This window comes from Cricetulus griseus, chromosome 2, assembly GCF_003668045.3.
Source record: "Cricetulus griseus strain 17A/GY chromosome 2, alternate assembly CriGri-PICRH-1.0, whole genome shotgun sequence".
NCBI classification, from domain to species: Eukaryota; Metazoa; Chordata; class Mammalia; order Rodentia; family Cricetidae; genus Cricetulus; species Cricetulus griseus.
This window is the reverse complement of record NC_048595.1, coordinates 214,522,760-214,550,675: the sequence shown is the minus strand read 5'-3', so window position 1 is coordinate 214,550,675 and position 27,916 is coordinate 214,522,760. Positions and strand designations below refer to the sequence as shown.

At 42.1% G+C, this 27,916-nt stretch overlaps 1 protein-coding gene across 1 annotated transcript in view; it reads left to right on the top strand.

The window, feature by feature from the left end:
* The window catches only part of Asxl3 (ASXL transcriptional regulator 3), a 108,091-nt gene extending 95,185 nt beyond the window's left edge, over positions 1 to 12,906 (top strand). The window contains exons 8-10 of the mRNA XM_027400552.2: positions 1,038 to 1,143; positions 5,059 to 7,012; positions 9,160 to 12,906. Coding sequence (XP_027256353.1) covers positions 1,038 to 1,143; positions 5,059 to 7,012; positions 9,160 to 12,906 — 5,807 coding nt within the window. The remainder of the gene's footprint in view (positions 1 to 1,037; positions 1,144 to 5,058; positions 7,013 to 9,159) is intronic.
* Positions 12,907 to 27,916: the final 15,010 nt, after the last annotated feature.

Below are 27,916 nucleotides of genomic sequence, written 5' to 3'. Positions count from 1 at the left end.
TATGCTGCTGTCTATAAGCTTCCAGTTCTGATGGGTCCCTTCTGCATCACCCCCCACACCCCGCGTCCTGGTCCTTTTCCAGAGTGTGAGTGTATAGATATTGCTTGCTTGTTTCTCAGACTCTCAAGTCCCAACCCAAATGCTCTGTACTAAACCTAAGATTTCCTCCTTGCTTTTCTGTTCTTCCTTCTGCGCTCTCTGAACTGTCACCCCTTCCCAACCTCACACTTGTGTACTCTAAAACTTATGGTATCTGAGTCTCTACTACGAATCTCAGACATGTTGGCTCCCCACCCTTGTTGGCTCACTTGTAACACGCATCTTCCCCTCCAGGCTGTTCAGGGAGGAGTCCTGATTGCTCCACCATCTTGTCACCTATCTTTCCACACTATATACCTGGCTGTGCTCTGCCATCAGGAGCTCCTATCTCCTGAAGGAAATGCTGATCTCTCTTTATAATGTGCATTGGGTAACTGACTCCAGCCTTCCTATTTATTCAGTTTCATCCAATATTCAGCTCAGAATTGGCCACTCAAAAGGACATAAATATGCATATTCATGTCTCCATGCCTTGTGATATAATAATCACTTACAGCAGCCTGATCATCCTTTACAAGTGAACTCAAAAATTTACTCCTAAATATAATCCTCTTTAATTGACTTAGGAAAAATTAAGTGCTGTCCTCTCTCTACTGTCAATGCATATATCATTCATACGGCCTGTACAGACTTTTGACAACATTTCATACTCCATTGTTCACCTTCTGCTTCCCTCAGGATGGTTTCCTTCAGCACAGTGGATATACAGTTTCATTTGCGGCCCATAGCATGTAATACCTTCGCCAAATGTTTTAGAGGTGGTCTAATGCAAAATGACCATTTGAGCAGTGTTCATAAAAGGGGCAATATTAGAAATGTGATCATTACACTTCTTACCTGTAGCATTCAGTGAATCTTACTCAAATGAATGACGTGCTCTTCATGAATTGGCCGAAGACATGACCATTTTAATTCAATTTACTGCAATTTCTTTCTAGGAGAGTTTACCCCAGAAATGCAATTACGAATAAGGCAAGAAATTGAGAAGGAAAAGAAAACAGAACCTTGGAAAGAAAAATTCTTTGAGAGATTTTATGGAGAAAGGTAAGTACTAGAGCTTCTCTCTCATTTCTTTTAGAAGGAAATGAAAATATAATTCTCTGCTTCACGAGGCACCCTCATATGCTGTAAAACTCAATAAACCTGTGATAAAAGGTAATGGTCCCCCAGTGTACAAAATTGCAGGTAAAATTATAGTGGCATAGCAGCACTTAAATTTTAAAAATGGCTTTTCAAGGTTTATAACATGTTCACAAAAATTCATCTTAGACCAAAAATTACATGTGGAATCTTAAAGAAGTCAATTGCTATTTTCTTAAGTGGGTTTTGATCAAATTCTCTTAGTTTTTATCCACATACAATTAATGAGTATTGTAAAGACAAGTAATTTTAGACACATTTAATTCTCATGCTTGTCCCTTCTAAATAGTGTCCCTTCATGTGTCCATTGTAGTAAGTGTGTGTTGGAAAGAACCTGAGTATTATGTTCCACTTTGTCTGTGTAGCCTGGTTTTGTTTAATATGCTGATATGCAAGTGAGTTGGGTTAGTTTTTAAATTCAGTGTGTATGCGAATGATGTGTGGGCACATGTAAGAACATCCGCACAGCACCCATGTAGAGGTTAGAAAAGGAGTCCTTGTTAAAGGGTCTGTGTATGTGCCAAGAGGGGTAGCCTGTTCCATAAAGTGCTTCCTAGGCAACTATGAGGGATTCAGATAAGTTCCAGAACTAATGAGAAAGGTGTGTGTGTGATGGCCCAATTACAACCTCAGCACTTGGAAGGTGGAGTTGTTGGTCAGTTGACCTAACCTGTTTGGTTAGCTCAAAGGTCAGTGACAAAACCTGTATCCAGAACCAAGTTGCATGCGCGCACACACACACAGTGGGAGGCAGACAGATGGTTCAGCATTTAACAGCACTTGCTGTATAATCATGAGGATCCTAATACACACATGACAAAATGGGCATCCTGAAAACACCCATAACTCCAGCTCCAAGAGATCCTTTTTCTGGCTTCTGTGCATGTACCTGTATGCACACATACACTCATGTAGACACATGAGCACATATAATTAAAGAAATAGATAAATAACTAAATATTATAAAACCAAGTGGCTCATGTCTGAGGAATAACAGTGGAGTTTGACCTCTAGTCCCTGAATGCACACACATAGCAATGTACACTTGCACACACATAAAATGTGTACATACATATACACATTAATATACTCACAAAATGCTTATTATTATTATTATTATTATTATTATTATTATTATTATTATTGGTTTTTTTGAGACAGGGATTCTCTATGTAGTTTTGGAGGCTGTCCTGGAACTACCTCTTGTAGACCAGGCTGGTCTCAAACTCAAAGAGATCCGCCTACCTTTGCCTCCCAGGTTCTGGGCTGGCCACAACTGCCATGCTACAAAAGGCTTCTTATACAGCATGGGCCAACCTTGGTGAATTGTCCTCATTAGTAGTATTGCTAATGAAGATTCTTCCTTTGACTGCTTTAGCGGGATTCTTAGATTTATATACACACATGCAAAACTAAATAGAGATAATGTATTTTCTCAAAGTTCAAAAATGAGGCAGGCTACTAATATGTTTTCCTATGTTGTCAGCAGCAGTATTACTCAAGCAGTTACATCAGAATCCTCAATGGGAAATTTAAACATAATACAGATTTCAAATATATTGAGGTAGTATCTCTAGAGTTGAACCCAGAAATTCACATTGTTTGAAGGTAGGTCCTAATGAATCCTGGCAGCATTAAGAGCCATAAAGGACAAGACTAAAGCCCACCTATAGATGCATCTATACTGTTGTTATTATAAAAGGTTAGATAGATAACAGGGAAAATGAAGCTAAGTAATATTATAGTTTATATAATGAAGTTCAGTAACTTGCTCAAAAACATAACTTCATAAATAATTTTTATAAAAATTCACAGCCTGGCAGTGGTGGCATATGCCTTTAATCCCAGCACTTAGGAGGCAGAGGCCAATCTGGTCTCTGCAGTGTGAGTACAGGACAGCTAGGACTGTTACACAGAGAAACCCAGGCTTGAAACCAAGCCCCCCAAAAAAGCATGGATTCTAATTTATGGGGGCTGGAGAGATGGCTCAGTGTTTAAGACTACTTCCAGAGGACCTAGATTCAATTCTCAGCATTCACATGGCAGCTCACAACTGTCTGTAACTCCAGTTCCAGGGAATCTGACACCCATGACAAAACACAAATACACATAAAAATAAAAATTAACAACAATATAAAAAGAAATTCACAAGCATGCACATTTTTTATCAAGAAGTTTGGGTACTTCCCAGATTCCCAAGGACATTTGATGAAAAGACAAATGAAAACTACCATACCATGAGTAACAACTTCCCACCGACTTTATTGTGCTCTGAAATACAAATTAGTCTAGAGCATGTATTTATATTTATATTTATATTTATATTTATATTTATATTTATATTTATATAGACCAGTGGTTCTCAACCTGTGGGTCATGACCCTTTCACAGGGGTTTCATGTCAGATATTCTGCATATTAGATATTTAAATTACTATTCTTAATAGTAGCAAAATTACAGTATGAAGTAGCAATGAAAATAATTTTGTATTTGAGGTCACTATAACATAAAGAACTGTTTTGAAGGGTTGTAACATAAGAACCACTGCTGTAGGCCATCGGTAGGTTGGTTTTACACTCCGTGACATAAGTTAGCTTGTTCTTTGTTCTCTACTGTCTTAATTTCATATTGGAGAACTGACACATGACAATAGATTCCTCATTTATTTCATTATTCCTACACTACTTAGACTCCCCACTCTATGAGAGATACACCGTAGCACCAGACCTTTTTCAGTTGACTTGTGCCATTTGTCTTTCTGTTGCTCTGTTTTTCTAAGAATATTGCTGTCTAAACCTTTTCATTGCCTGCACCTCAATTTGGTTTCATTTATAATGTGTTTTTCTACCATCTGCTGCTGATGCTGTAACTTAAAAATGAAGAAACATAGAAATCCTGTCTCAAAAAACAGAAAAAAAAATCAGTGATTCATTGCAAACTTCACTATAATTCCACTTAGCTTTGACTTGGAGACCTAACATTAGGATAGATTATCTTGGGATTTTTCTCTGCTAACCATATGGAATGTATTCATAGTAAGACATGCACACACACTTGATGGACACATGTACCATCTGGTAGAATAACTTTAATAACTCCAAGTTGTTTTATTATTCTTCATATTTAGACAATCACATGCTAAGATAAAGACTGAGAAGCATTTCTTCTTATTTTATTTATTTTATAACCTTACTGCTGTTTCCCCTCCGTCCTCTCCTTCCAGTCTTTCCCCCTCCTCCCTTCTGCCCCCCCCATCCACTCCTCCGTTTCTATTCAGAGGAGGGTAGGCTTACCATAGATATCAAATATGGCATATCAAGTATTATTTCTTAGATTGTTTTTAAGACATCTAAACTTTAAAAGTCATTTTGATTTTAAAATTTGATATATTTCACTAAACTCCCGTTTGTATTATTTCTGTTTCATACTTTCAAGTCTGTAATTTTTATATTATAAAAAACATCTTTTTATTTTCTGAGTTCAAAAAAACTTAGGCTTTTATTTATTCTTTAATTCTCAGGCCATATTTTCTGATTCATTGTTATTTGGAACATTCCAATTCCCTTTACTAATACCTGGTAAGATTTGTAACCCTTTGCTTATAAAAAATGTTACCTTTCTTAATTAGCTGAAGCTTCTTTTAGTTATAAAGGCAGCACTGAGGCTTTCAGGAACTATTTAGCATAAATTAATCATGTGACTTAGTGGTTTTATGATTAACTCGATACATTTACTTTTATTGATTACTGAACTTGTAAGAGATCCAATATGAGCCTTTTGCTTTGTGACTGTATAATGATGTTTCTAATTTCTGTTCAGATTGGGCATGTCCAGAGAAGAATCCATAAAGCTCACTTCTGGACCAAACCATGATGGAGCTGAGGGGTGTTCCTCACATGGAAATTCTGGCATTCCAGCTGCTTCTGCACAGACTGCATCAGAAGAACAGCAAACAAAAATCATGAAAAGTTCAGCTGCCTCAGAGCCTGACTTCTGCACTACCATCTGTCCTATGTTAGAGGTCCCAGTGAAGGATGTAATGATAGAATCAGGAGCAGAAGACATCTTCATCCCTGAGGAATCTGTGATTCAGGAGGAAGTGGCAGAAGAGGTGGAGACGAGTATCTGTGAATGCCAAGATGAACATCATAAGACCATTCCAGAGTTTTCTGAGGAGTCTGAAAGTCCGGCCACCTCTTGTGAAGAGCCTCAGTTAGCAGCCCCTGAAGAGGGCTTGGAGCCCTGTGTTGTGATGAATGATATTTTAGAAACTTTACCTCATATTGAAGTGAAGATAGATGAGAAATTGGAATGTCCCCAAGAAGAAATGTCAGTTGTTATTGACCAACTAGAAATCTGTGACTCTCTTGTTCCTTGCACTTCATCTGTCACTCATATCCTTGATGCAGAACAGAAGGAACAAGAAACCACCATAGAGACCAGCACTATAACCCTGAGAGCAGGGCCATCTTCTCTTGAAAGCCAGTTTCCAAATGACGGAATTGCTGTAGATATGGAGCTACAGAGTGACCCCGAAGAACAGCTCTCGGAAAATGCTTGTGTCTCTGAGACTTCCTTCTCCTCTGAGAGCCCAGAGGGAGCATGTGCCAGCCTTCCATCCCCAGGTGGGGAAACACAGTCCACGTCTGAAGAGTCATGCACCCCAGCCTCTCTGGAAACAACATTCTGTTCTGAGGTGTCCAGCACTGAGAATGCAGATAAGTACAACCAGAGAAACCCTACTGATGAAAGCCTTCATGCATCGTTGATGTCAGAAGTCTCTCCACTAGCCACCTCACCGGAAATCTCAGAAGCATCTCTTATGTCCAGTTTACCTCTGACATCCGAGGCTTCACCAGTGTCCAATTTACCTCTGACATCAGACGCATCTCCAATGTCTGATTTACCACTGACATCAGAAACTTCCTCAGTGTCTTCCATGCTTCTCACCTCTGAGACACCTTTTGTATCCAGTTTGCCTATTCCTGCAGAGACTTCTCCAATTTCTAATGCTTCCTTGAATGAAAGAACAGTGCATCAACAGAGAAAATCACCTTCAGGATTGGAAGAAGCTCTCTCTCCACAGAAAGATGAACCTTCTATCCCTACCAAGCCCCTGGGAGAGAACCTTATCTCCCACCCTAAGCCTTTGTCCAACATCCCGGAACCCATCAGCATGAGTTCTTCCATTGGGCCTGAAGCACTTCCACCTGAGGAATTACACAGCCAGACTCTGAGTCAGCAGCCTTGTCACTCTCATGTTGAAATTGAGAAGCTTTATCCTCCTTCCATCCCAGAACTTCCCACTGTAGAAATAATGAAAGTTAAAAACCACAGTGTCCTGCAGAGAACTGAAAAGAAAGGGGTGTCCTCACCATTAGAAGTCCCTGTCTTTTCTGAAGAGGCAGAGACTAAGGGAAATGAGGTTCCTCCAGCTAAACTACAGGACAAGCAGTATGTCTTGTCAGTAGATAAGGCTCCATTTTTAGAAGGCTCAAGAAACAAAATACATAAGCAGGCCAGCACACTGAATAGGCTGGAGACCTCACATAATTCCAAAACATCAGAGCCCTCCAAGTCACCCGATGGGATAAGAACTGACAGTAGAGAGTCAGAGATATCAAAGAGGAAAACTGTGGAGCATAGCTTTGGAATCTGTAAAGAGAAAAGAGCCAGGATAGAAGAAGACCAGTCAGCCCGAAGCCTAGCATCCAGCGGTTCACCTGAGAAAGAGCAGCCTCCACGAGAAGAACCTAGGGTTCCCCCTCTCAAGGTATGGTATTTAAAACAGAGTATTCTGGAAATATGGTCCCCTGTCTGGCAACTTAATTTAATCAATTAGGTATTTCTCTTTTTAGGCTTCACATAGCAAACTGTAAACTCATCTATTCGTATCCACTCTAACATTATGTTTTCTTTTTAAAAACTTCATAGAGGAACATTCAGAGAGGGATTGGTGGCTAAGACCACTTAAAGCTCTTGCAGAGGACCCACACTTAATTCTAGAATCCATATCGGATAGCTCAACAGCACCTATAACTACAGTTCCAGGGGATTTGATGCCTTCTGTCCTCCACGGTACTTGCAAGCACAATGTGGCACATACACACATACACATACTACACTTTGAGCCCATGCAAGAAGATCTGAGCCATCCATAAGTTTTGGCAGCAAGATTTAAGAACACTGTGGAGCAGAGCAGAGCAGGGCATAGGAGATCCTACACAACATGGAGAGGATTGGTACTTCTGAGGATTTCCAGATACAGATGAGAAACTTGGGAAAGACATGTTAAAGTTCCAGGGGTTTGTCAGAAGCCAAGCCAGGACTGAGAGATGAAGGAAGGTCCAACAAGCATTCAACATCCAACCACCACTTCCAAGGATAAGGAACATATATTACAGTGCACTTTTGAATATTTCCTAAGGAAATTAACAAAATTTCTTTATTAACTGAGAGAGGGGGCAGTAGAAGTACCAAGAAATCCAAGATTTATTTGCTGAGATAGTCAAGAGGTCTCAAATGTCACCAAATTACAAAGCTTTTGTTAGACACATAACCCTGTTTAGATACTTTTATCCTGGATCAGTTTACTTTTAAGAAAATAGTTTAAAAAGAAAACGTTGTAGATGAGTAAGGAAACTGAATATCAACGTTAATTCAAAAGAAATCTCTGGTTACAAATTTTGCTGTGCTTTGCTGTATTTGTGGCTTTTGTCTATGCCAACTTATGTTTATACAGTAGATACAGTTATACAGTGGATATTTCCTCATCACAGGGACTTGTAGAATTAAGAACATCTTAAGAAATAACTGAACTGATTTATAATATAAACTTCCACAGTATGCTTATTACATACATGTTAGGCAGCATGCCGGGTGTTATAAAAGTCCGTCCAAACCATACCTCTCTCTGATCCTGGAGCCACTGAGACACACAGTGACCTACCAGAGGAAGGTCACCTTTATACAAACCAAGGGTGAGAAATGTGGTTTTCAGGCTTCTTGGCCAGAGCTATTTTCTTTGAACTAAATGAAGAGAGATTAAACTAGTTGTAAACATCTCAGATGGTTTGTTTTTCTCTACCAGGGAAGATAATTTTAAAGGTAAGTTAAGTATGTCTAAGTCTTTTGACCTATCTATATCTGTCTGTCTGTCTATTTGTCTATCTATCTATCTCATCTATCATCTATCTGTCATCTATGTATCTGTATATATAATCTATGTATCTATAATCTATCTATCTCTTTTTGAGTCAGGATCTCCCTGTGTTTCCCAGGATGACCTGGAAATCACTGTCTAACATAGGCTAGCCTCAGACTCTCACAGGCATCCCAATCATATGTGTGCTTTACCATATATGAAATAATCTTATGCTAAGAAGCATAAGATTTGCTCTATTCATACATGACTTTAAGAAGATTCTTCAAGTTCTCCTAAATTAAATCACTGGTTCATGCCTTCATAGATGAAGACTTCATTGTTGCATTCACACTGCATTTATTATTTATTTATAGCCTGAATATACATTCAGACATTGATATATCTTTCAATCCACATTATCACTGAGTGCAGATCACCCCTATGCACTAACCACCTTCTTTTAGGCAGGGGTTCTCATGGAGGTCAGGCTTGCTTTAAGTGCAATGCATACCATATGATAGGATCTAATCTCACTGTATAGCCTGGAACTAGTTATGTGGGCCAGGCTGTCTCTAAAATCACAGAGAACCACCTGGCTCTATTTTCTGAGTGCTGGAACTGCAGAGATAAAACCCAAGACTTGATGCATGCTACACAAGCACTCTGCCAACTGGGCTACATCCATAGTCTTCAAACCACCAGCCCCCATTGAGTTACCATGCTTCACAATCCTCCTAACTGGTTACATACTAAGAGTCATTTCATTCTTCTTTCAGATACAGCTTTCTAAAATTGGGCCACCTTTTATCATCAAGAGCCAGCCGGTCTCTAAAGCAGAGTCCCGAACATCCACTAGTACATCAGTCAGCAGTGGGAGGAACACAGGAGCCAGGACCCTGGCAGACATCAAGGCCCGTGCCCAACAAGCTCGTGCCCAGCGAGAGGCTGCTGCAGCGGCTGCAGTTGCAGCTGCAGCAAGCATTGTCTCAGGAGCCATGGGAAGCCCAGTAGAGGGTGGGAAGGCAAGAACCTTGGCCCACATCAAAGAGCAGACCAAAGCTAAGCTCTTTGCGAAACATCAGGCCCGAGTCCATCTCTTCCAGACCTCCAAGGAGACCCGGCTGCCTACTCTTGGCTCCAAGGAAGAGCCTCTCAACATGGAAGCCTCTTCTACCCCAGAAACAAAAATGGAAGGTTCCACTGGTGTCATCATCATCAATCCAAACTGTAGATCTCCTAGCAACAAGCCCGCACACCTCCGGGAGACCACTACTGTATTACAGCAGCCTCTGAACCCACCTCAGATTCCAGAAACTGCCACTAACTTGTCTGTGCATAGTTCTGATGACAACATTCCTGTGTCACATTTAACTGAGAAAATTGTCTCATCTACCTCTTCTGAAAATAGCAGTGTACCCATGCTTCTTAATAAAAATCCCATCAACCCCATCCCTATGTCTGTCTGCAGCACTGCTGTGTCGGGAGCAATTAAAGAACATCCATTTGTGAGTCCCGTTGACAAATCTTCTGTCCTCATGTCTGTTGACAGTGCAAACAGTACCATTTCTGCCTGTAATATAAGCATGTTGAAGTCCATCCAGGGATCTGATACTCCATGCATAGCCCTTGTACCAAAATGTATCGACAGAACTCCTATCCCAGCTGCTCCAGAAGGTACTGGACGGCCTAACTCCATGGATGGTAAGACCCTGCTTGTACCCAGTAGCAAGGCTGCTAATTTAGTGTCCAGTCAGTACACTTCTGTGCCAGCTCCCACCGTTGGAAGTAATTTGCCAAACCATCTCTGCACTAGCTCGGTCTTGATTCCCCCCACGGGAATTAGTAACAGATTTGCTTCTGAGAAGATAGCCATGTCCGGGAGTGAAGAACAGACCACCGTGTCCATTAGTGCCACCATGAGAGCAGCCCTCAGCTGTGGTGATTCAGTGGCTGTCACTGACCCACTGGTTTCACGCCCACCAGTTGCAATGTTTTCAGGAAACATGCTTGCTATAAACTCTTATGACAGTCCTCCCAAGCTAAGTGGGGAAAGCTTGGACAAAAATTCAGGGCCTCGAAACAGGACAGACAATTCTGGAAAACCTCAGCAGCCACCAGGCAGCTTTGCCCCAGCAACCATCAACAGATCCATTCCATGTAAAGTCATTGTGGACCACAGCACGACACTGACCTCAAATTTGTCTCTGACTGTATCCATTGGAAATGCAGAAACAAGCTTGGATCCCCAGAGTAGGCCAGTGAGGACAGACATATCCATACAGCCTGTGGCATGTCCTCAGGTGTCTGTCATTAGTAGACCTGAGCAGGTCCCAAGTGAAGGTGTTGACCATGGTTCTGTTTTCGTTGCTACTTCCACAGCCAAACAGGACTGTAAGACACTGCAGGCCGCTTGCACCAGTCTTCGAGAATTGCCCCTTGCTCTTCCAGATAAAGTCAACGAAGTGAGTGCACCTAGCCATGGCTTTACAGAGCAGGCACGAAACTCAAGTACTTTCAAGAGTGAAACAGACACAACCTGTAGCAATCAGTATAACCCAGGAAACCGGATTTGCTGGAGTGAAGACCCAATGAGAAACACAGGACAGCCTGTGGTTAGTCACTCAGGTTCAAGTAAACAGAAAGAATATGCAGAGCAGAGTGGTCTAAAGGCTGTCAAAACAGAGCATGCCAACTATGCACATGTGTCTGATCTCCACCCTCGGAATCTTACCACCAATGTCAGTCTTCCTGTGAAGCCGGAACCTCATGAAATAGACAAGGGTTTTAGAATGGACACTGAGGATTTCCCTGGCCCCGAGCGTCCTCCTCAAGCCACAGAGGTGACAAACAATGCTACTGGGCAACAAACACAGGCCATGAAGCCTTCTGCTACAAGTCCAGCAGAAGAGGCTATTTCCTTGACTACAGACACCCTGAAAAGACTTCCAAGCACAGGCAGCTCAAGCTGCCGCCTGTCTTCTGTGGAAGCTAATAACCCACTGGTGACACAGTTACTGCAGGGCAACCTGCCTCTGGAAAAGGTGTTACCACAACCAAGGTTGGGAGCCAAACTTGAAATCAACAGGCTCCCTCTGCCCCTTCAAACTACCTCAGTGGGTAAGACAGGGCTGGAGAGAAGCATGGTAGAAATGCCGTCCAGTTCTCCAAATCCAGACGGTAAAGGCTATTTGGCAGGAACTCTAGCACCACTCCAAATGAGAAAGCGAGAAAACCATCCCAAAAAGAGAGCAGCTAGGACCATGGGAGAACATGCTCAAGTTAAATGTGAGCCAGGAAAGATGACAATGGAGCCAGATGTCAAAGCGGTACCCTGTGTCATCAGTCCAGGCATGAGTCAGCTAGGACACAGCCAGCCATTTAAGCAAGAGAGGCTTAACAAGTCCTCCATGACCAATAGGGTCATGCCCAGCCCTGAGGTCAAACAACAAAAACGGCTGTTGCCTGCATGTAGCTTCCAGCCCAGCTTGTTCCATGTGAACAAAAACGATGGCTTCCACGCTGACACTAGTACCTCACACAGACAGCAGTTCTACCAAATGTCCATGGCTGCCAGGGGACCCCTTCCCACCGCTGCGCTATTACAGACCTCTCCCAAGACCCCAGGGGGCTGCAACGCATTTGCCTTCAATAGGCATCTTGAACAAAAGGCATTGGGAGATGTTACTCTTCCTTCAGCACCTCACCAGCTAAGACTAGCCAATATGTTGTCCCCCAACATGCCCATAAAAGAAGGCGAGGATGGGGGAGGCACCACACACACGATGCCAAGCAAAGCGGTGGTCCATCCTCCACTGCCACTTCCACCACCCCCTCCTCCCCCCCCTCCTCCACCCTTGGCCTTGCCTCCTCCACCCCCTCCACCACCTCCACTACCTCCACCTCTCCCTACTGTAGAAGTCCCGCCCGATCAAAAGCAACCACCAGTTACCATGGAAACCACTAAGCGACTTAGTTGGCCCCAGTCCACCGGCATATGTAGCAATATCAAATCAGAGCCTCTTTCTTTTGAGGAAGGTGTGAGCAGCAGCTGCGAACTGGGCATGAAACAAGTTTCATACGACCAGAATGAAGTGAAAGAGCAGCTGAAGGCATTTGCATTAAAAAATGCCGACTTTTCTTCCTACTTGCTCTCTGAGCCTCAGAAGCCTTTCACCCAATTAGCTGCTCAAAAGATACCAGTCCCCCAGCAGCAGCCGCTCTGTGGAAGTTACCCCACCATACACTTTGGGAGCACAAGTTTCAAACGGGCAGCATCTGCCATTGAAAAGTCCATTGGGATTCTGGGAAGTGGTTCCAGCCCTGCCACCACCCCAGGCCTGGCAGGCCAGAACACTCAGATGCCAGTACAGAACTTTACAGACAGCAGCAACACCGACGAGTTAGAGCTGAAATGCTCCTGCCGGCTCAAAGCCATGATTGTGTGCAAAGGCTGTGGGGCCTTCTGCCACGATGACTGCATAGGCCCTTCCAAACTTTGTGTAGCTTGCCTGGTTGTCCGATAAGAGCCAAGTGAAAGATGCAGTGCTCCCCTCCCAGTTTTAACATGAAAAAGCCCAACAGCATTAGCAAGGGGTCAAATACGGCTTCTGTGCTGGCATATTTCATTGAGGAGCAAGTCATTTGTTTCTCCTAGGGGATTATTTTCTTATGTTTCTCATCCAGAGGAAGGTGCAGCACACAGGAATGGCTTTTGCCTGCTCAGTTACCATTCACAGCTTTGACGTGTTTCTGTCTGTGTATACAGATCACTGCCATGTTCTTTTTCATTCTTTTTTCTTTTCTTTTCTTTTCTTTTCTTTCAATCCAAGCCTAGACAGTAAGGGCATCCTGAGTTGTTGAAAAACTCTGACAAACATGACCTAAGTTGGCCGGGTGTCTTTCCATAGATTGGATGCCGCAGCAAGCATTTCTGCAGCGATTCTGTGGGAACTATCCTTACCCCGTGGCTTGAGTCACAGTAGGAATGGGAGCCTAAAGATGTGATTATTTCTATTGACCCTGATCAAGAAGGTACATGAAGGATGTGTCAGTGGAGTCCACCCTTCTAGCTCTCTTCTCACTCTTTCTCAGAGACTGGCAGAAAACCCGAATTGGCTTTGGATTTTGTCCCCAAATTGTGGTTGATCATGTATTGCATCTGAATTGACAAAGGAGCTTCATGCTGCAGGGGGTCTGATTCTAGCCCTTGAATATCCAATAATGTAAGATCCATTGGCTGATCATCATGGCCCAGAGTGTTGTGGTTGTGGTATTCCACCTGTGGCTCTTAAGAGCAAATATGAAATCCATGCCCTGACATTTAAAATAAACAATAGAATACTGTACATGCATGTGAGTGGGTTGATGATATAAAATATTAGCCATTCTAATCACTCTAATCCAGTTAACACATGGCAGTTGGGGTGGGGAAAGCAACTAGAGCTCTTAATCACACCAATGCCCTCTGACCTTTGCAGAGAGGCCCATCTACTTTTGCACATGTCATTGATGATAGGGACTACAGAAGGCTGAAGGAAGGGTTAACATTTCTCCAAACCATTTCTCCCCTCTTGATGCCCAGTCTATTCAGTTGTCTTTGACTCTGAAATAACCCTTATTTTAAACAATTGTTCCCTCCTGCATGTGTTGCTGTTTCTTTCCTCATACCTAGGACAGTGGAGGTGGAAAAGGGATGCTGCATCTCACAGTTATCTCCAGTGTCTATGCAGTGAAAACTGATGGTTTGACCTACTTCCACACACTGACTACCCTCACCCTGGAGGCAGCTGTGCTTGACAAGGCTCCGTTCCCAAAAGCAAGCTCCAAAGCACAGGAGATGAAAGGAAGGAAAAGTACACCCATTTAACTTCAGATTCACAGCACAAAAAATGCGCAGTGCCATTAGTCCATTGATTGTGCCTGTAGAATTAAAAACAAAAGAATTTGGAGGGAAAGATCACTTGTGTCCAGGGTAAGAGTGAAACCTATTTTCATGCTGGATCATCGTGTCAATGTAAACATTTTTGACATTCAATGAAAATGTATCTTAAAAAGTGAACTGGAATGAGTTAAAAAAAAAAAGCATTCCTGAAAGAAAACAAAAACTATGTTAAAAAAAATCAACTGGGGTGGGGTACTTTCCTCTAAATTTATTACTGTGATGTTGCCAAATTTCTTTAGGTGACAGAGACATTTTTCTAACAAGTACTGAAGGTCAAAGATCCTTTCTCATAAGAAAGAAAAGCAAAGGAAGGCCTGTCTGTGGCAGTGACTCCCTGCTTCAGTCTGTTACTGCCTTTCATGTTAAAACTAACAGAATTGACAATGGAAAAAGTCAGTGATGCACTTAGCTATATCCCAAGGACTGCAACCTTAGGGCCAGGTTGTGAGCTTTCTGCCTGCCTGCCCTGGTGTATCTGCACGCTGTGCTTATCAGTGATGCCCTTATGGTCTGCTTGGGTATGATATCATCTTAATTTTGAAGATTGTGCTCTTAGCCTCACAGCCGGGCACCCCAATACACAGTGACACTTGCATGCCTACCCCTTCCTATTTAATCGCTGCTATTCCAGCGTCAGATACTGTCTACACCAGCAGATTCTGAACTACAACATCAGTACCTGACACCTGTTAAAGAAACCCAAGTCTACGAAGCCTTTGCACTCTGTATGAGAGGGACAGTTGAGGCTGAAGGGATACTGGGGTCTTTTGTCAGTTGCACCTTTGTTGAATACTGCCTGCCAATTGCTTCCTGGGAATAAAGAAAAGTGTCCTTCTGTATGTTTGGATATTTCACATAGTAAGTTTGGAAATTGAAATGTTGATAGTGCATGGATTCTGTCACCCAGGTCCAAAGAGCATAATTTTTTCCTAGAACCTTCCTTCTTTCTGCTGCCCCAGTTCAAATTCTCAATGTTCTCTTCTTGTTTATTTTCCTGAGACATTATCTTTGGAGTGAGTACAATAATGAAATTCAGAAGCAAAATGTCGGCTAGGTGTTTTGTAGGTATGCGTTCACGTTTCTATGAAAGCCAGCATATTTGAATTAGGTGAGCAGCTTCCCAGCTTCCTGATTCTACATGTTTCTGAGTGTGTGCAACTGGACAATGCTATTTACTATGCGGTTATGGTGATGTAATGTGCAAACTTCTCATGTGCATTTTCCTGATCATTGGTCAGTTAGCCCCCTACCAGGAACTTAACCTGCACATGTAATATGTATTTATTTTTAATCACAAAGGATGTATTTCTCAAAATAGCACTTTTGGAGCAGGGGAGGGAAGGAGACTGCCATGCCCTATTCCCCTCCATGTGATATGCATATGCCTGAGGTGTATAAAACATTTAGCTAGTTAATGGGCATGTTAATAAAAGCATTCTGATGCAAATTCATTTTCAAAATGAAAATATATTCCCTCCCCAAAGTGAGAATGCAAAATACAGTGACCAGAGCACCATAGTTGCGTAGAATATTTCCCTGTGAAGGCCTAGTGTTAAGAAACAAACTTGAAAACTGACAAGGCTGAGGCAGGTTGCAGGACCTGTTTCTGGGGTGAGCTGGAGAGGCATAGCTGACTTCTGGACCTTGGCTATTCTCACTTAGTTCCAAATAAGCATAGAGAAATCAGCTGGTGCCTGCAGTGCTTCATGATGTAGTCAAAACTATGATTCCTTAAATTACATGATGCTGCAAGCCTGATTCCTTTACAAACACTCGCACAAATTCAGAAGAAGAACTTGCTGTGGCCCGTCTCCCTGCTTCTCTGAGTGGGGTGTGATGAAGGCCAGGCATTAGATGCTGAAGCCAAGCTTCACTACTTCCTGGTCCTAACCTGGTATGGAAGCCCAGCATCCTAATAGCTGCCCGGGGATACCTACCCCGTCAAACTCGCAGAGCTCAGACTCGAGGTCCATCTGTGTTCCCCGAGAACAATGTGAAAGAGTCCTGCGACAGAACTCATCAACTGTCAGGGGCCTATGTAGCCAAAATGTCACTGTAAGAGTTGTGTTGCCTCCTGTCCTCCTGTTTGTCACTGTAAAGCGAACAAAAAGGCATTTTTACTATAATTTAAAGGAGCTGCTTTTTTTTTAATAGCATACACTATTTAGCTTTGAACTATATTTTATAGTCACAGAATAATCTAGACTGTAGAGAGACTTCATTGTGTTTGTGCTGTTCATGAATGTCCCAGAAAAGTGCTTTACCTGGTTCCCCGTTCCCCAACTCTGCTGTATTCCCTCCTTGCTTCGCAGAAATCCGATCTCATTCATGTTTTCAGTACCATTTTTTTTAAATGTGTTTGTGTGTATTGTTCTTTCTTTGCGTCAGTATTCTAAATGTTTACATCTGTTTGACATTAGCCATGTAATGCCTCTTTTTTTGTTCAAAGGCGGAATTTCCTCCTCCAGTAAAACAGCAAAATGTGAAGTCAACCCGAACACAGCACGCATGGCACACACAGACTGGGGGCCCAGGCCCTGCTTGTACACAGACATTTCCTATCAGCATACAGAAGAGTGAAGCCCTCCTTCAGTCCTCTACCAAAGAATATATTATTCCCACAGGAAAAACTCAGAAAGGTGTGTAAAACCCTCAGGAGGAGGAGCAGTTAATCCATGAGACTGCTACAGTTGAATAATGTTATGCTTGCTAAATGTGACTGGCTGCGACAAGCATCTGAGAAGGTTTTAGGCAGTGTTTTGTTTAGAATTCAGGGATCATGCATTCTTTAATGGTGCTGTTTGTTTTTTTTTATTTCTTCTTTTCTACAAAGAATAAAAAGTGTTGCCTACAAAAGTAACTGCTCATGATAATGTAAGTTAAATGGAACGTCCGTCTCTCTATGTTTCTATGTTTTTCCTTTTCTCCAAGTAAGAATTTGGTTTCACTCTCAAAATATTCTGGAGAAAATAAAGAAATGAAGACATGAAAGAGTTGTCATTTAATTTGTTTTAAATGTCATGAGATTTGAACATTCTATTCAGGAACACATGGAGAAAAAGCATATACCGTTGAATTAGCCACTCTTATTTTTGGTGTAAGGAACTGTCAGCATGTGATTGTAAGTATTGGTAACACAATAAAAACTGAAATTGATGATGTCTGATAAATTACATAGTCACAGCAATATTAGGCCCTTGTCAAAAACATCTTAATTTCTTATATTAAAAGTTCGTGTTAAATGAATTGTTACTGCCAGAATTCATTTTATGTTACAAAATGAAAGTAATCTTTTTAAGAGAATTGTTCTGGCTAATATTATGTTCTAGCTGAACTATTGTAGCTGTAGTTATTTGTGTGCAGTGCTGTGAACTATTAGAACAAAATTGTTTATCTAGGCTAAGGAAATATGCACATCTTTCTGGTAAGATGATTCATAAGCCATTAAATATAATTGATTGTTAACTCACAGCTACTGTGCCTCATGCACATGGAAAACATCGTTTTGACCACCAGATGGCGAAAGAGTATGTTTGCTTTTGGAGCCTGGGTCTAAATTGCACTGTATTTTCAGTCACTGTTAACCGGTTAGCAACATAGTTCATTTCATTTGCAATCACAGGCCTTTGTACATGCTTGTGTTGTTATTACACAGACTTAATCTAGTCCAAAATCCACTATATCAAATTAAGCAAACTATGAGGGTGGAGAGAAGCATCACCATTGAGTGACTCACAATCACTTATAACTCAAGTTTTAGCAGATCCAACATGCTCTTCTGATCTCTGCACACACACAAATTTAAAAGGTTCCTTAGAAAGAAATTGAACAGTATCATTCCTTAGGTTGATATTTATTTAAAATGACTTGAATGTTTTATGTGTTTTAATTTATTCATTCTCATAAGTTAGAAGTGAATATACAGTTTTGCATAAAAATTCCTTAATTTAATTATTAATATGGCCTTATTTGAGTAACAGGCTTTCTTAGGTTATAAATTATTTATTTGTGTCCATGAAGGCCTTTGTCTAGGTCTCATAGTTCCTTAGTTCTAACCTGCCTATCTTGTTTAACCAAAGGTAATGAAGACTTTTAGAAAAACGCACTCTCAGAGCTAGAGATACTTCTCAGTGTCTCAGAATATCCGTCGCTCTAAACAGGACCCTGGTTGATCACCAGCACACACAACAGCTTAGAACCCTGTACAGCTTAGACCCAGGGGCTCTGACACCCTTTCTGATACCCACAGGCCTTGCATTCACATGGTACACAGACATGCATGCAGGCCAACCAGTCATACACTTAAAATGTAAATCAATCTAAAAAGAATAAATTAGAATCAACCTCACTAGGAAAGTGATTGATATAATTTGTAAGCTTTCTTCTAGGATAGAAAGCCTAGTAGAATATTTCTCAGTCCATAAAAGTAATTGGGAGTCTTTTTGCTTGACCCAAGATCACCTAGATCCAAGATCTCTACTGCCAAGCACACAGTTATCCAGACTGATAAGAAAAATGAAAAGTTGGGGTCATCAAATGTCATAGCTAATACAGAAATGTAAGGTGAGCAATGGCTGTTAGTCCCTCAAAACACTTTTATCCAATTACTCATGGAGTTAATTGCCACCGGTGCTCACTGGGTAGAAGAGTGTCTGATCCAAGAAGCAGGGGCTGGCTATTTTGCCACATTACTTCCGATAAAGTTTTGTAGCTGTGTTTGGTGATACCCCATCCTGCCTACTCATACCGAAACCTCATATGCAAAGCAACCATTAATCTTGGAAGGAACTGATGAATCCTAGGAGGTCTTCAGCAACCTGAATGTCTCTGACAGCAAAGTTGTAGGATTGGCTGGGATTCACTGTGGATGAAACTGCTCCCTGCATGCACACCTCTCAGTGATCAGGAAATATGTGATGTGCGTGGTGTGCCTTTGCAGGAAATTTAATTTATATGGTGATGTTTTATGCAAAAATCACCATTTACTGTCTCACATTACAGATCTCTCCCTCATACACAAAGGCACACATATATGAGAGAAGTACCGAAGTACCTAAGTATACAGTATGTATGTGTGTGTCTGGTGTTTTGCATGTGTGGGGTCATATGTGTATATATGAATACACAAGTGTACATATGGATGCCCAATCAATCATTTACATGTGTGCTGAGGAACTAGCCTCAGGTTCCTCATGCTTCCCAAGTGAGCAAGTTACCTGCTGAGCCAACTCCTCAGCCCTCACACACTTTTGAAGGTAATCATTTCTGGGTGGTGTTGTAGCTGCCAGCACTACATTTCACGGGTTCTGGAGAGGGAATCTGAGGGTTAAATAAAGACAAGACAACGGGTCATTCTTGCAAGGAGGATGCCGTTTATTTCAGAAGGGAGTAGACTTATATACCAACAGCAGCCACAGTGGAAATTTACTCAGGTCAAGGTCCATATCACCAAGCCCCCTGGCAATGGGTGGATAATTTGCATTCTTGCATTCAGGCCTAGGTGGAAGGAGGAAGTGAGAGCCTAGTCATTAGGTGGAGAGAGACCAAGGGCACCTTAGGTCACCTAGCAGCATCTCTACAGGAATGCCTAGTCACCAGACAGGACAGCCAACCCCAAGGGCACTGTAGGTCACCCAGCAGGGTCCCAACAGGGTGGTTCAAAGTACACTTCCCCGCACACATAATGAGATGTTTGAGAATTTCCCTTTGGGCTTTTTCTAAGTAGATCAGTGGACACCCCTCATAAGGGAATATTGGCTACTTTCAAAGAACATCATGTTATATACAGTGCGTTTTATTTTTCATCTTTATCGCAAGCTTCTAGTGAAAGAACCCCAGTGGTTCAGGCCCCCAGGATCTCTGCCCAGGACTGCAGTGACCCCAAGCACCAGGCAGAGGGGAAAGCTTGATGCAAACAGCACAAGGCTTTAATGCAGTTGTTAAATGAGCTAACCCTTTCATCCACCCATCATGGCAGATGGCTGGGTAAAGACTTTGAGAAGCCATGGGACCGAGATCTTATAGGGCAGAGAAAGGGGAGTGTCTAGGGGTATGCACAGGCTCAGGATTGGTGTGCCTTCAGGCTTGGAGGACTTGCCCTCTGTTGATTGGTCAACTGGTTGTTATGGCCCATAGGCCCTCCCAGGGTGGTCGCTTTGCTCTGCACATCATTGCTGTGTACTTGTCTATAAAGCACACCCAGAGCTGTAAAGCATAGTACCACCAGCTAACTTCTGATTGGTTCCTTGCCACAAGGCAGGCATCTCACCTCCTGGTGACCAAGGCAAGGTCAGGCAAGCATGTGTTAGACTGTCATGGCTGCCAAAACGGGAAGCTGGTCCCTTCACTAGGTTGAAAATAGATTTCACTTCTGGCCCAAATATATATCTCCAATTCCAAGTCACAGCCTCACTTCAGGAAATCTGGGATGCAAACTTCCCATTCTGAAATATTCAAGGAGCACAGGGATGCAGAGGTGCTTGGGACCAAGGCTTAAACTTTTGGTTTCTGGAATCCATTTCTCCTTCCTGTTCTAAGAAAGTAGGGTAATGAGTACCTCAGTAATGAGGAAACAGGAAACTTCTGAGTGGCCTCACTGCATAGATTGCAATGATTATGTGTTTCCAACTAGTCAGACATTTTAAATAATGTAATATAAGAATCTATCATTTCAAATCTCAAAATAAATCAAAAGGCCTAGGGAGAGTTCCCCAAGACAACTTCTCAGAGGAGCCACTAAGATATTTCATACCCTTTCTTCCTTATTCTGTAGACTCAACATAAGTATTTTTGTTTGCTTTCAGTAGTGCACATTTTTATATAAAATCTTTATGAAAGATTTCTCTGTAGAGAAAAGGCTACAGAAAATCAGTCGGTATCTTGAAAAGAAACAGCATTTAAAAGAAAAACTTTGAAAATTATCTTCCAATAGAGTACTATTTGAATGAGAGTTCCTCTATGGCACACCTGCCAAGCATTAGGAAGACAGGATGGAACAGAGGAGTTGGCTCAGTCAGTAAAGTTCTTGTCTTGCAAGTATGAAGACCTCAGATTCTCAGAAGTAGTGAATTAAAAGGCTGGTATGGGAGTGCACCCTGATAATCCTACTGCTGCAGAGACAGAGAGGGATCTCCAGACTTACTGGCCTGGCCAATCTAGCATACTCGGTGAAGTTCTGGGCCGGTGAGATGTCCCCCTTTCCTTCCTCTTCCGGCTTTTCTTTGCATGCCTTCTAGTCTTCACCTATCCCCATCTCCTCCCCTTCCCCTTCCTTTTATTGCTCTATCCATGGAGCAAAGATGCTTTTGTGCCAACTTTCCTTCATAAAAGCTTTGCTTCAGAAATATCGGGATGGATCAAGACTCTGGTTCCCCAGGCAACTGAGTAAAGTTTGAAGCAGGAGATACGGTTCTCCCAAAGAAAGAGCACAGCAAATCATTTCCAGTGCCAAATGTCCAGTGCTGAAACTGAAAATATACATACAGGAAACATTAAATGGATGCAACAGGTTATGTTTAGGAATATATATATACATATATATATGTGTGTGTGTGTGTGTGTGTGTGTGTGTGTGTGTGTGTGTGTACATGTATATGTATATAAGTATACACACAAATACACATGTGCTTTCAATAACAATTTAAAAAAGAGGCTATGAATTTTAAGGCGAGCAGGGAGGGGTATACAGGAGAGCTTGGGGAGAGGAAAGGGGGAAGGGGAATTATTAAAATACAATCTCAAAAATAAAAACAATCTTGTTCTCGACCCATAGATACTTTTCTTTGTATACATTTTTGCAGTTTTAACTGCATAGTCTACCAAACACAGTAACTTCCGAGGAGTACTCCTACAGTGCAGACACTATTTTATTTTATTTTTAAAAATTATTAGGGAAAATAACTTTAATGCCCTTGGTAATGTATTTATCAACTTACAAATAAAATTATAAAACCTGAACTTTAGGCTAATTTAAGATCAAACTATGCAGAACTTTTATGTTTTACATTAAGAAGAATAGTAGTTTATAAGGGACAGACATTGGAATTGCTAGCTCTTAATGAGCTCTGACTAGGTACCAAGTTAAGTACTCTGTACGTGTTGATGCATTAATGCAGTAGTCCTATGGGGGAAATGTTGCTATTTCTGTAATGAATGAACTAAAGACACAAAGAAATTAAATTGCTAAAGATACATAGCCATTAAATACTTGGTAAACAGTATGACTTTGAAATCCATGCCTTTAGTAAGCATTGTTAATTCAGTGTTACCTATTAGTAAAATATTGATAACAGATACTTCATTTTAAATTTCAAGAGAATGGCATTGGGATGTTCTTTGGAGTTGCACTGCTGGCTCTGACACCAGTATGCACAGAATATAAGAATATCTCATTCAAGAGACTCCATGTCCAAAGAGTTGTGTGTTATATCTTCAGCAACTGGGCCTTGCTGTGATTTGTGGAAAGCAATCATTTGCCTTGGCAACAGACTGGATTGTTTCAGCATTCCCAAGGGGCACCTTTGGCCAAGAACTCAATTAGATATAACCCATTCTGGGAACTGGAAGATTTGTTTGGTTACAAGAGATAGCCAGTTGGGATTCTGTCTCCCCTATTATTTGGCAATTTCATTTAGATCACCTACCTATATATTTATTTTAGGAAGTTTCTACTATATTAGATTTCCATACTGCCACTCAAATTCTATTGAATTTTAGCTGTCTTTTCCAGTATTTTCCCCTATAGTCCCCCTCCCCATTCTCCCCATTTGATCCTCCTGTTCCAGGCTCCCCGATCCCCAGTCCATCCATAATTATCTATCCCATTTCCCTTTGATAATGATATCTATATCTTCTAATCCCTTACTTTACACTTACCCTTGTTAGACCCCCAGAAAACTCAGGCCTCCGGGGTCCCAGCCCAGAACCGCGGTCACCCCAATCACCAGGTGGATTCGAAAACTTGCTGCAAACTGCATGAAGCTTTATTGTTGTTTAAGGAGCTAACCCCATGTTAGCTCGGGTCTTTCACCCACCCACGATGGCGGATGGCTACCAAAGACAGCTAGAAGGGTCTGCAGAGAAATCTTGTAGGGCAGAGTAAGGGGAGTTTCTAGGGGTATGCACAGGCTCAGGATTGGTGTGCCTCCAGGCTTGAAGGGTTTGCCCTGTGTTGATTGACCAACTGGTTGTTATGGCCCGTAGGCCCTCCCAGGGTGATTGCTATGCTCTGCGCATCTTTGCTGTGCACTTGTCCATAAAGCACACCCAGAGCCGTAAAGCATAGCGCCACCAGCTAACTTCTGATTGGTTCCTTGCCACAAGGCAGGTATCTGACCTCTAGTGACCAAAGCAAGGTCATGGCAAGCACATGTTACTGTCATGGCTGCCGAAAGGGGCAGCTGGTCCCTTCACCCTCTCTGGTTCTATGGATTATAGCTTGGATTAACAGCTAATATGCAATATAAGCAACTACATACGGTATTTGTCTTTCTATGTCTGGGATACGTCACTCTGAAAGATTTTTTTCTAGTTCTATCCATTTACCTGCAAATTTCATGGTGTCACTTTTAGCAATGGCTGAGTGTCTGTGTTATGACTCCATACAAGGGGGACCTTGGCAGGTTGGTTCCAAAAGCACAGTGGGTAAGAGACAGACAAGGCATGCAAACAGTGCTCTTGTGGAGAGTTTTACTGGGAGAAGGGAAGGAGAAAGGAGGGGTAGAGAAGGGAGAGAGAAAGGGAGTGTGCAGTGGGTAGGAAGACAGAGAGGGAAAGAAAGAGATAGAGGTACAGAAAGGCAGAGAGCTAGAGGGGGAAGAGACAGACAGGGAAGTTTGGGTGGTGGGGGAAGAAGAGAAAGAGCAGGCAGGATCTGTCCTTTTAAAGGTGGTATAGCTACAGAAAAGTAGCTGAAGACACTGTCAGGACCCTGAGCAGTTCAGAGTACAGCCTGAGTATCAGCAAGGTATGTGCACAGGTATAACACATTCTGCTGGTTCTCCAGGGGTGGGCCAGGTGTGCCTGGATGGTAACATTTGGAGTTAGGGTTTCTAATTGCTACTAAGAGACACTTTTCAATGTGGTTGACTGTAATACACTTCTACTTCTTTCTCTTGGATTGATGCCACTCCCCGTTAGCAGCTGTCCTTGACAGATATCCCATAGCTCTGACATCTCCAACATTTTGGGGCCCCAAAGCAATCTAGGCCTTGCTTCACCTTCACAGTTTCATATAATGGCCTCCCTAGGCCTCCATGCAGGGACACTCCTGACAGACACCTGGTCTCAGCAGCTTTCCTTAGCATTACAAGGAGATTAAATAGCCCCTTTCATCTGTCCATGACTCTAAAGCCAGAACCACATGGCTGAAGCTGTCAAGTTCTGCTGTTTACTGGGGCTGGAACATAGTCCCCTCATTTAATTATATGTTCACCAGCTTTCTGTTTTTATAGTTTCCTTCATTGCCTAAGTTTGGCTGTCTGGAACTGGATCTACGGAACAGGCTGGCATTGAACTCAGAGATCCACTTGCCATCTCCTGAGTGCTGGGAATTAAAGGCATGTACTACTACTTTGTGGACCTAAGCTGTTCTTTAATTCCTTTTCACAACTTGAAAGCTTAGCTGGTGGGGTCTTGACTCTGAGATCACTACTCCCTTTATTCTACTTAGCATCAGGCTTTTCTTTAATCTATTTGCACTTCCTGGTGCCCCTTTTCTCCTCCAAGGGTATATTTTGTATTTTTCCTAGCTCAGTTTGCTCCATTTCATTATAGATCTGCATAAGACTGGCCACTAATAGCCATGTAATGCAGTCAATGCTAGGTTGTTTGGAAATTTCTTCTGATAAAGCTGTTAATCCATAACAATTTAGCCTCAGGCAGATTTTTTTGGACAAGGGCAGCCCATATTCTTTGCCAAAATATCACAATAACAGTCTCTAGGCCACATACTAAAATTCTTCTTCCCAGAAACCTCTTGAGCTGTGCCCCCACAGTTCAAATCACCCTTAGCACCATTGTCTTCTACGTTTATACTAGGATGGCCCATTAAGTCCCACTTAAAACATTCAACTGCTTTTCTAATCCAAAGTTCCAAATTCCATCAAACAAAATCATGGTCTGGCCTATCATAGCAATACCCTTGGTAACAACTTCAGTTTTAGTTAGGGTTTCTATTGCTGTGAAGACCACCATGACCACAGCAACTCTTATAAAGGAAAACATTTAATTGAGTGGTTTATAGTTCAGTCCAGTATCGTCATGATGGGACATGGCAGCGTGCAGGCAGACGTGGTGTTGCAGAGGTAGCTGAGAGTTCTACATCTGGACCTGCAGACATCAGGAAGATAGAGTGAATCACTAGGCCCGAATCACGCTTCTGAAATCTCAAAGCCCACCCTTCTTCAAATAATTTCTTCAAATAACACCATACTTCCACCAACACAAAGAGCAGAGTGACCTGTGGACTCTGGACCATAACCATCAGTTGACCAATCAACACAGGGCAGGCCCTCCAAGCCTGAAGGCACACCAATACTGAACCTGTGCGTACCCCTAGACACTCCCCTTACGCTGCCCTATAAGATCTCAGTCCCGTGGCTTCTTGCCGTCTTTCCTAGCCATTCGCTATGGTGGATGGATGAAAGGCCTGAGCTAACATGGGGTTAGCTCATTAAACAACTGCAACAAAGCCGTGTGCTGTTTGCATCAAGCTTTTGACTCCACCTGGTGATTGGGATCACTGAGGTCCTGGGCAGAGATCCAGGGGGCCTGAGCCTCTGGGGGTCTTTCAAAACCCATACCCAGTACTGTTTGGATGACCTTAAACCAGGGACTAGATAGCACAGAGACCTTGGGTAAAACCAACTACTACTAGTCTAAAGGGGAAAAAAATAACAGTAAAATGATTCCTAAAGATATTCTGCAATACTTAATACATACGGGCCTCATTGAGTCATTATCAGAAAGACTTCTTCCCACAGCAGACAGGAAGAAATACAGAGACCCATAGCCAGACATTATGCAGAGAGAGACCTTAGAACACATAGCTCTAAATGGGATGTCTCCATTAAATCCCTCCTTTCAAAGCTCAGGGAACCCCACAAAAGGCAGAAAAGTATAAGAGCAAGATGGTATGGAGAACAACAGAAGATGAAGACCTTCTGAATTAACTAAGCAAGGCTCATATGAACCTACGGACACTGAAGCAGCAAGCAAAGGGCCTAACATGTCTACACCAGTTCCTCTGCATTTATATTATAGCTTTCGTTTAGTGTTTTTATGGGACTCTTAAGTGTGAATGATTTCAATTTTATGTGCAGAAATATAAATAAAATCTGCCCAGTGAGCCTTAGGAAAAGAAGAAAGTGAATGTATCAGACCTTTCCAGGTTATCCTTGAAGGGCATGAGCCCTGACAGTTTGGATGGAAGGTCCCGTGGATAGTGTGATATATTCTCTATCAGCTTCCTAGTCACACCCCTAAATCATTGATCAGATAGCAATTTCTCTTTAAGGGTTAAGACCTTTGCATAGATCAGAGCTCCTCAAAACTCTTTTTTCATAAATATATGAATTATTTAGATTCTAAGAAAATGGATTTTTCTATAAAATTATAGTTGTAGTTCAGTGTTCGAGTGCCTATTTAGCTTACAGGAGATGCTTGGTTCAATCCTTAGCACCACATAATAATAATAGTGATAAAAATAATAACAATAGTCATTATTATTATTACAATAATAATAGTATTGAAGAAGGAGAAAAACAACTAATTCTGTTAATGCTAACTATAATAAAATGATGTTCATGTCAGATCTCTGAGTTCAAGGCCAGCCTGATCTACAGAGTGAGTTCCAGTATGTCCAGGGGTTATACAGAGAAACCTTGACTTATAAAAAATAAGAAAGAAAGAAACTCTGTTAGGAACTGAGAAGTTCACTTCTGGGTTTGTCTGTCATGGTCCACTCCAGACACAAAGAGATAACAATAGCTCTGCTTGGTCTATGAGGTCAGAGTGTGGCAGCATCATTGTAAAGTGGTGAAGGGTAGTAGGTGTGGGCTACTTTGTGGAAATGAGTAGCTGCAGGTGTCCTTGACACTATATTTTGCCTTGACCCCTTCCTGTGTTTCCCGTTTCTCTGCGTCTCATCCACCAAAGAGGTAAGAGAGGCCTCAATCAGCTATCACTGCCATGATGTCTTCCCAAGTCTAAACAGAGTCTAAACAGCCACAGTATAAACCCTCTGGCACTATGAGACAAAACACATATTCTCTTAAGACTTCCTATCAATGGAGATAAAGGTGACTACCATAATAAGTCTGCTTTGAAGTTACAATTTTATTTCCAGGTTCAAAGCAAAACTAGCAATATAGTATAAACAAGAAAAATCTCTTCAGTGTCTAATCTGGGAGAATTAGACTTTTCTCATTTAAAATGGAAAAATGGAAAGAGAGGAGACCCTTGTGTATAGAGAATGGTTTTGTCATCTCTTTCAGCCCATCTGGAGCAGACAGCGCAGATGGTTGAGCTTGCTTCAGGACTGTGGTTTCACGCCATGCATGAGGCAGCACCAGGGAAGGTGAGCCAGCATCTGC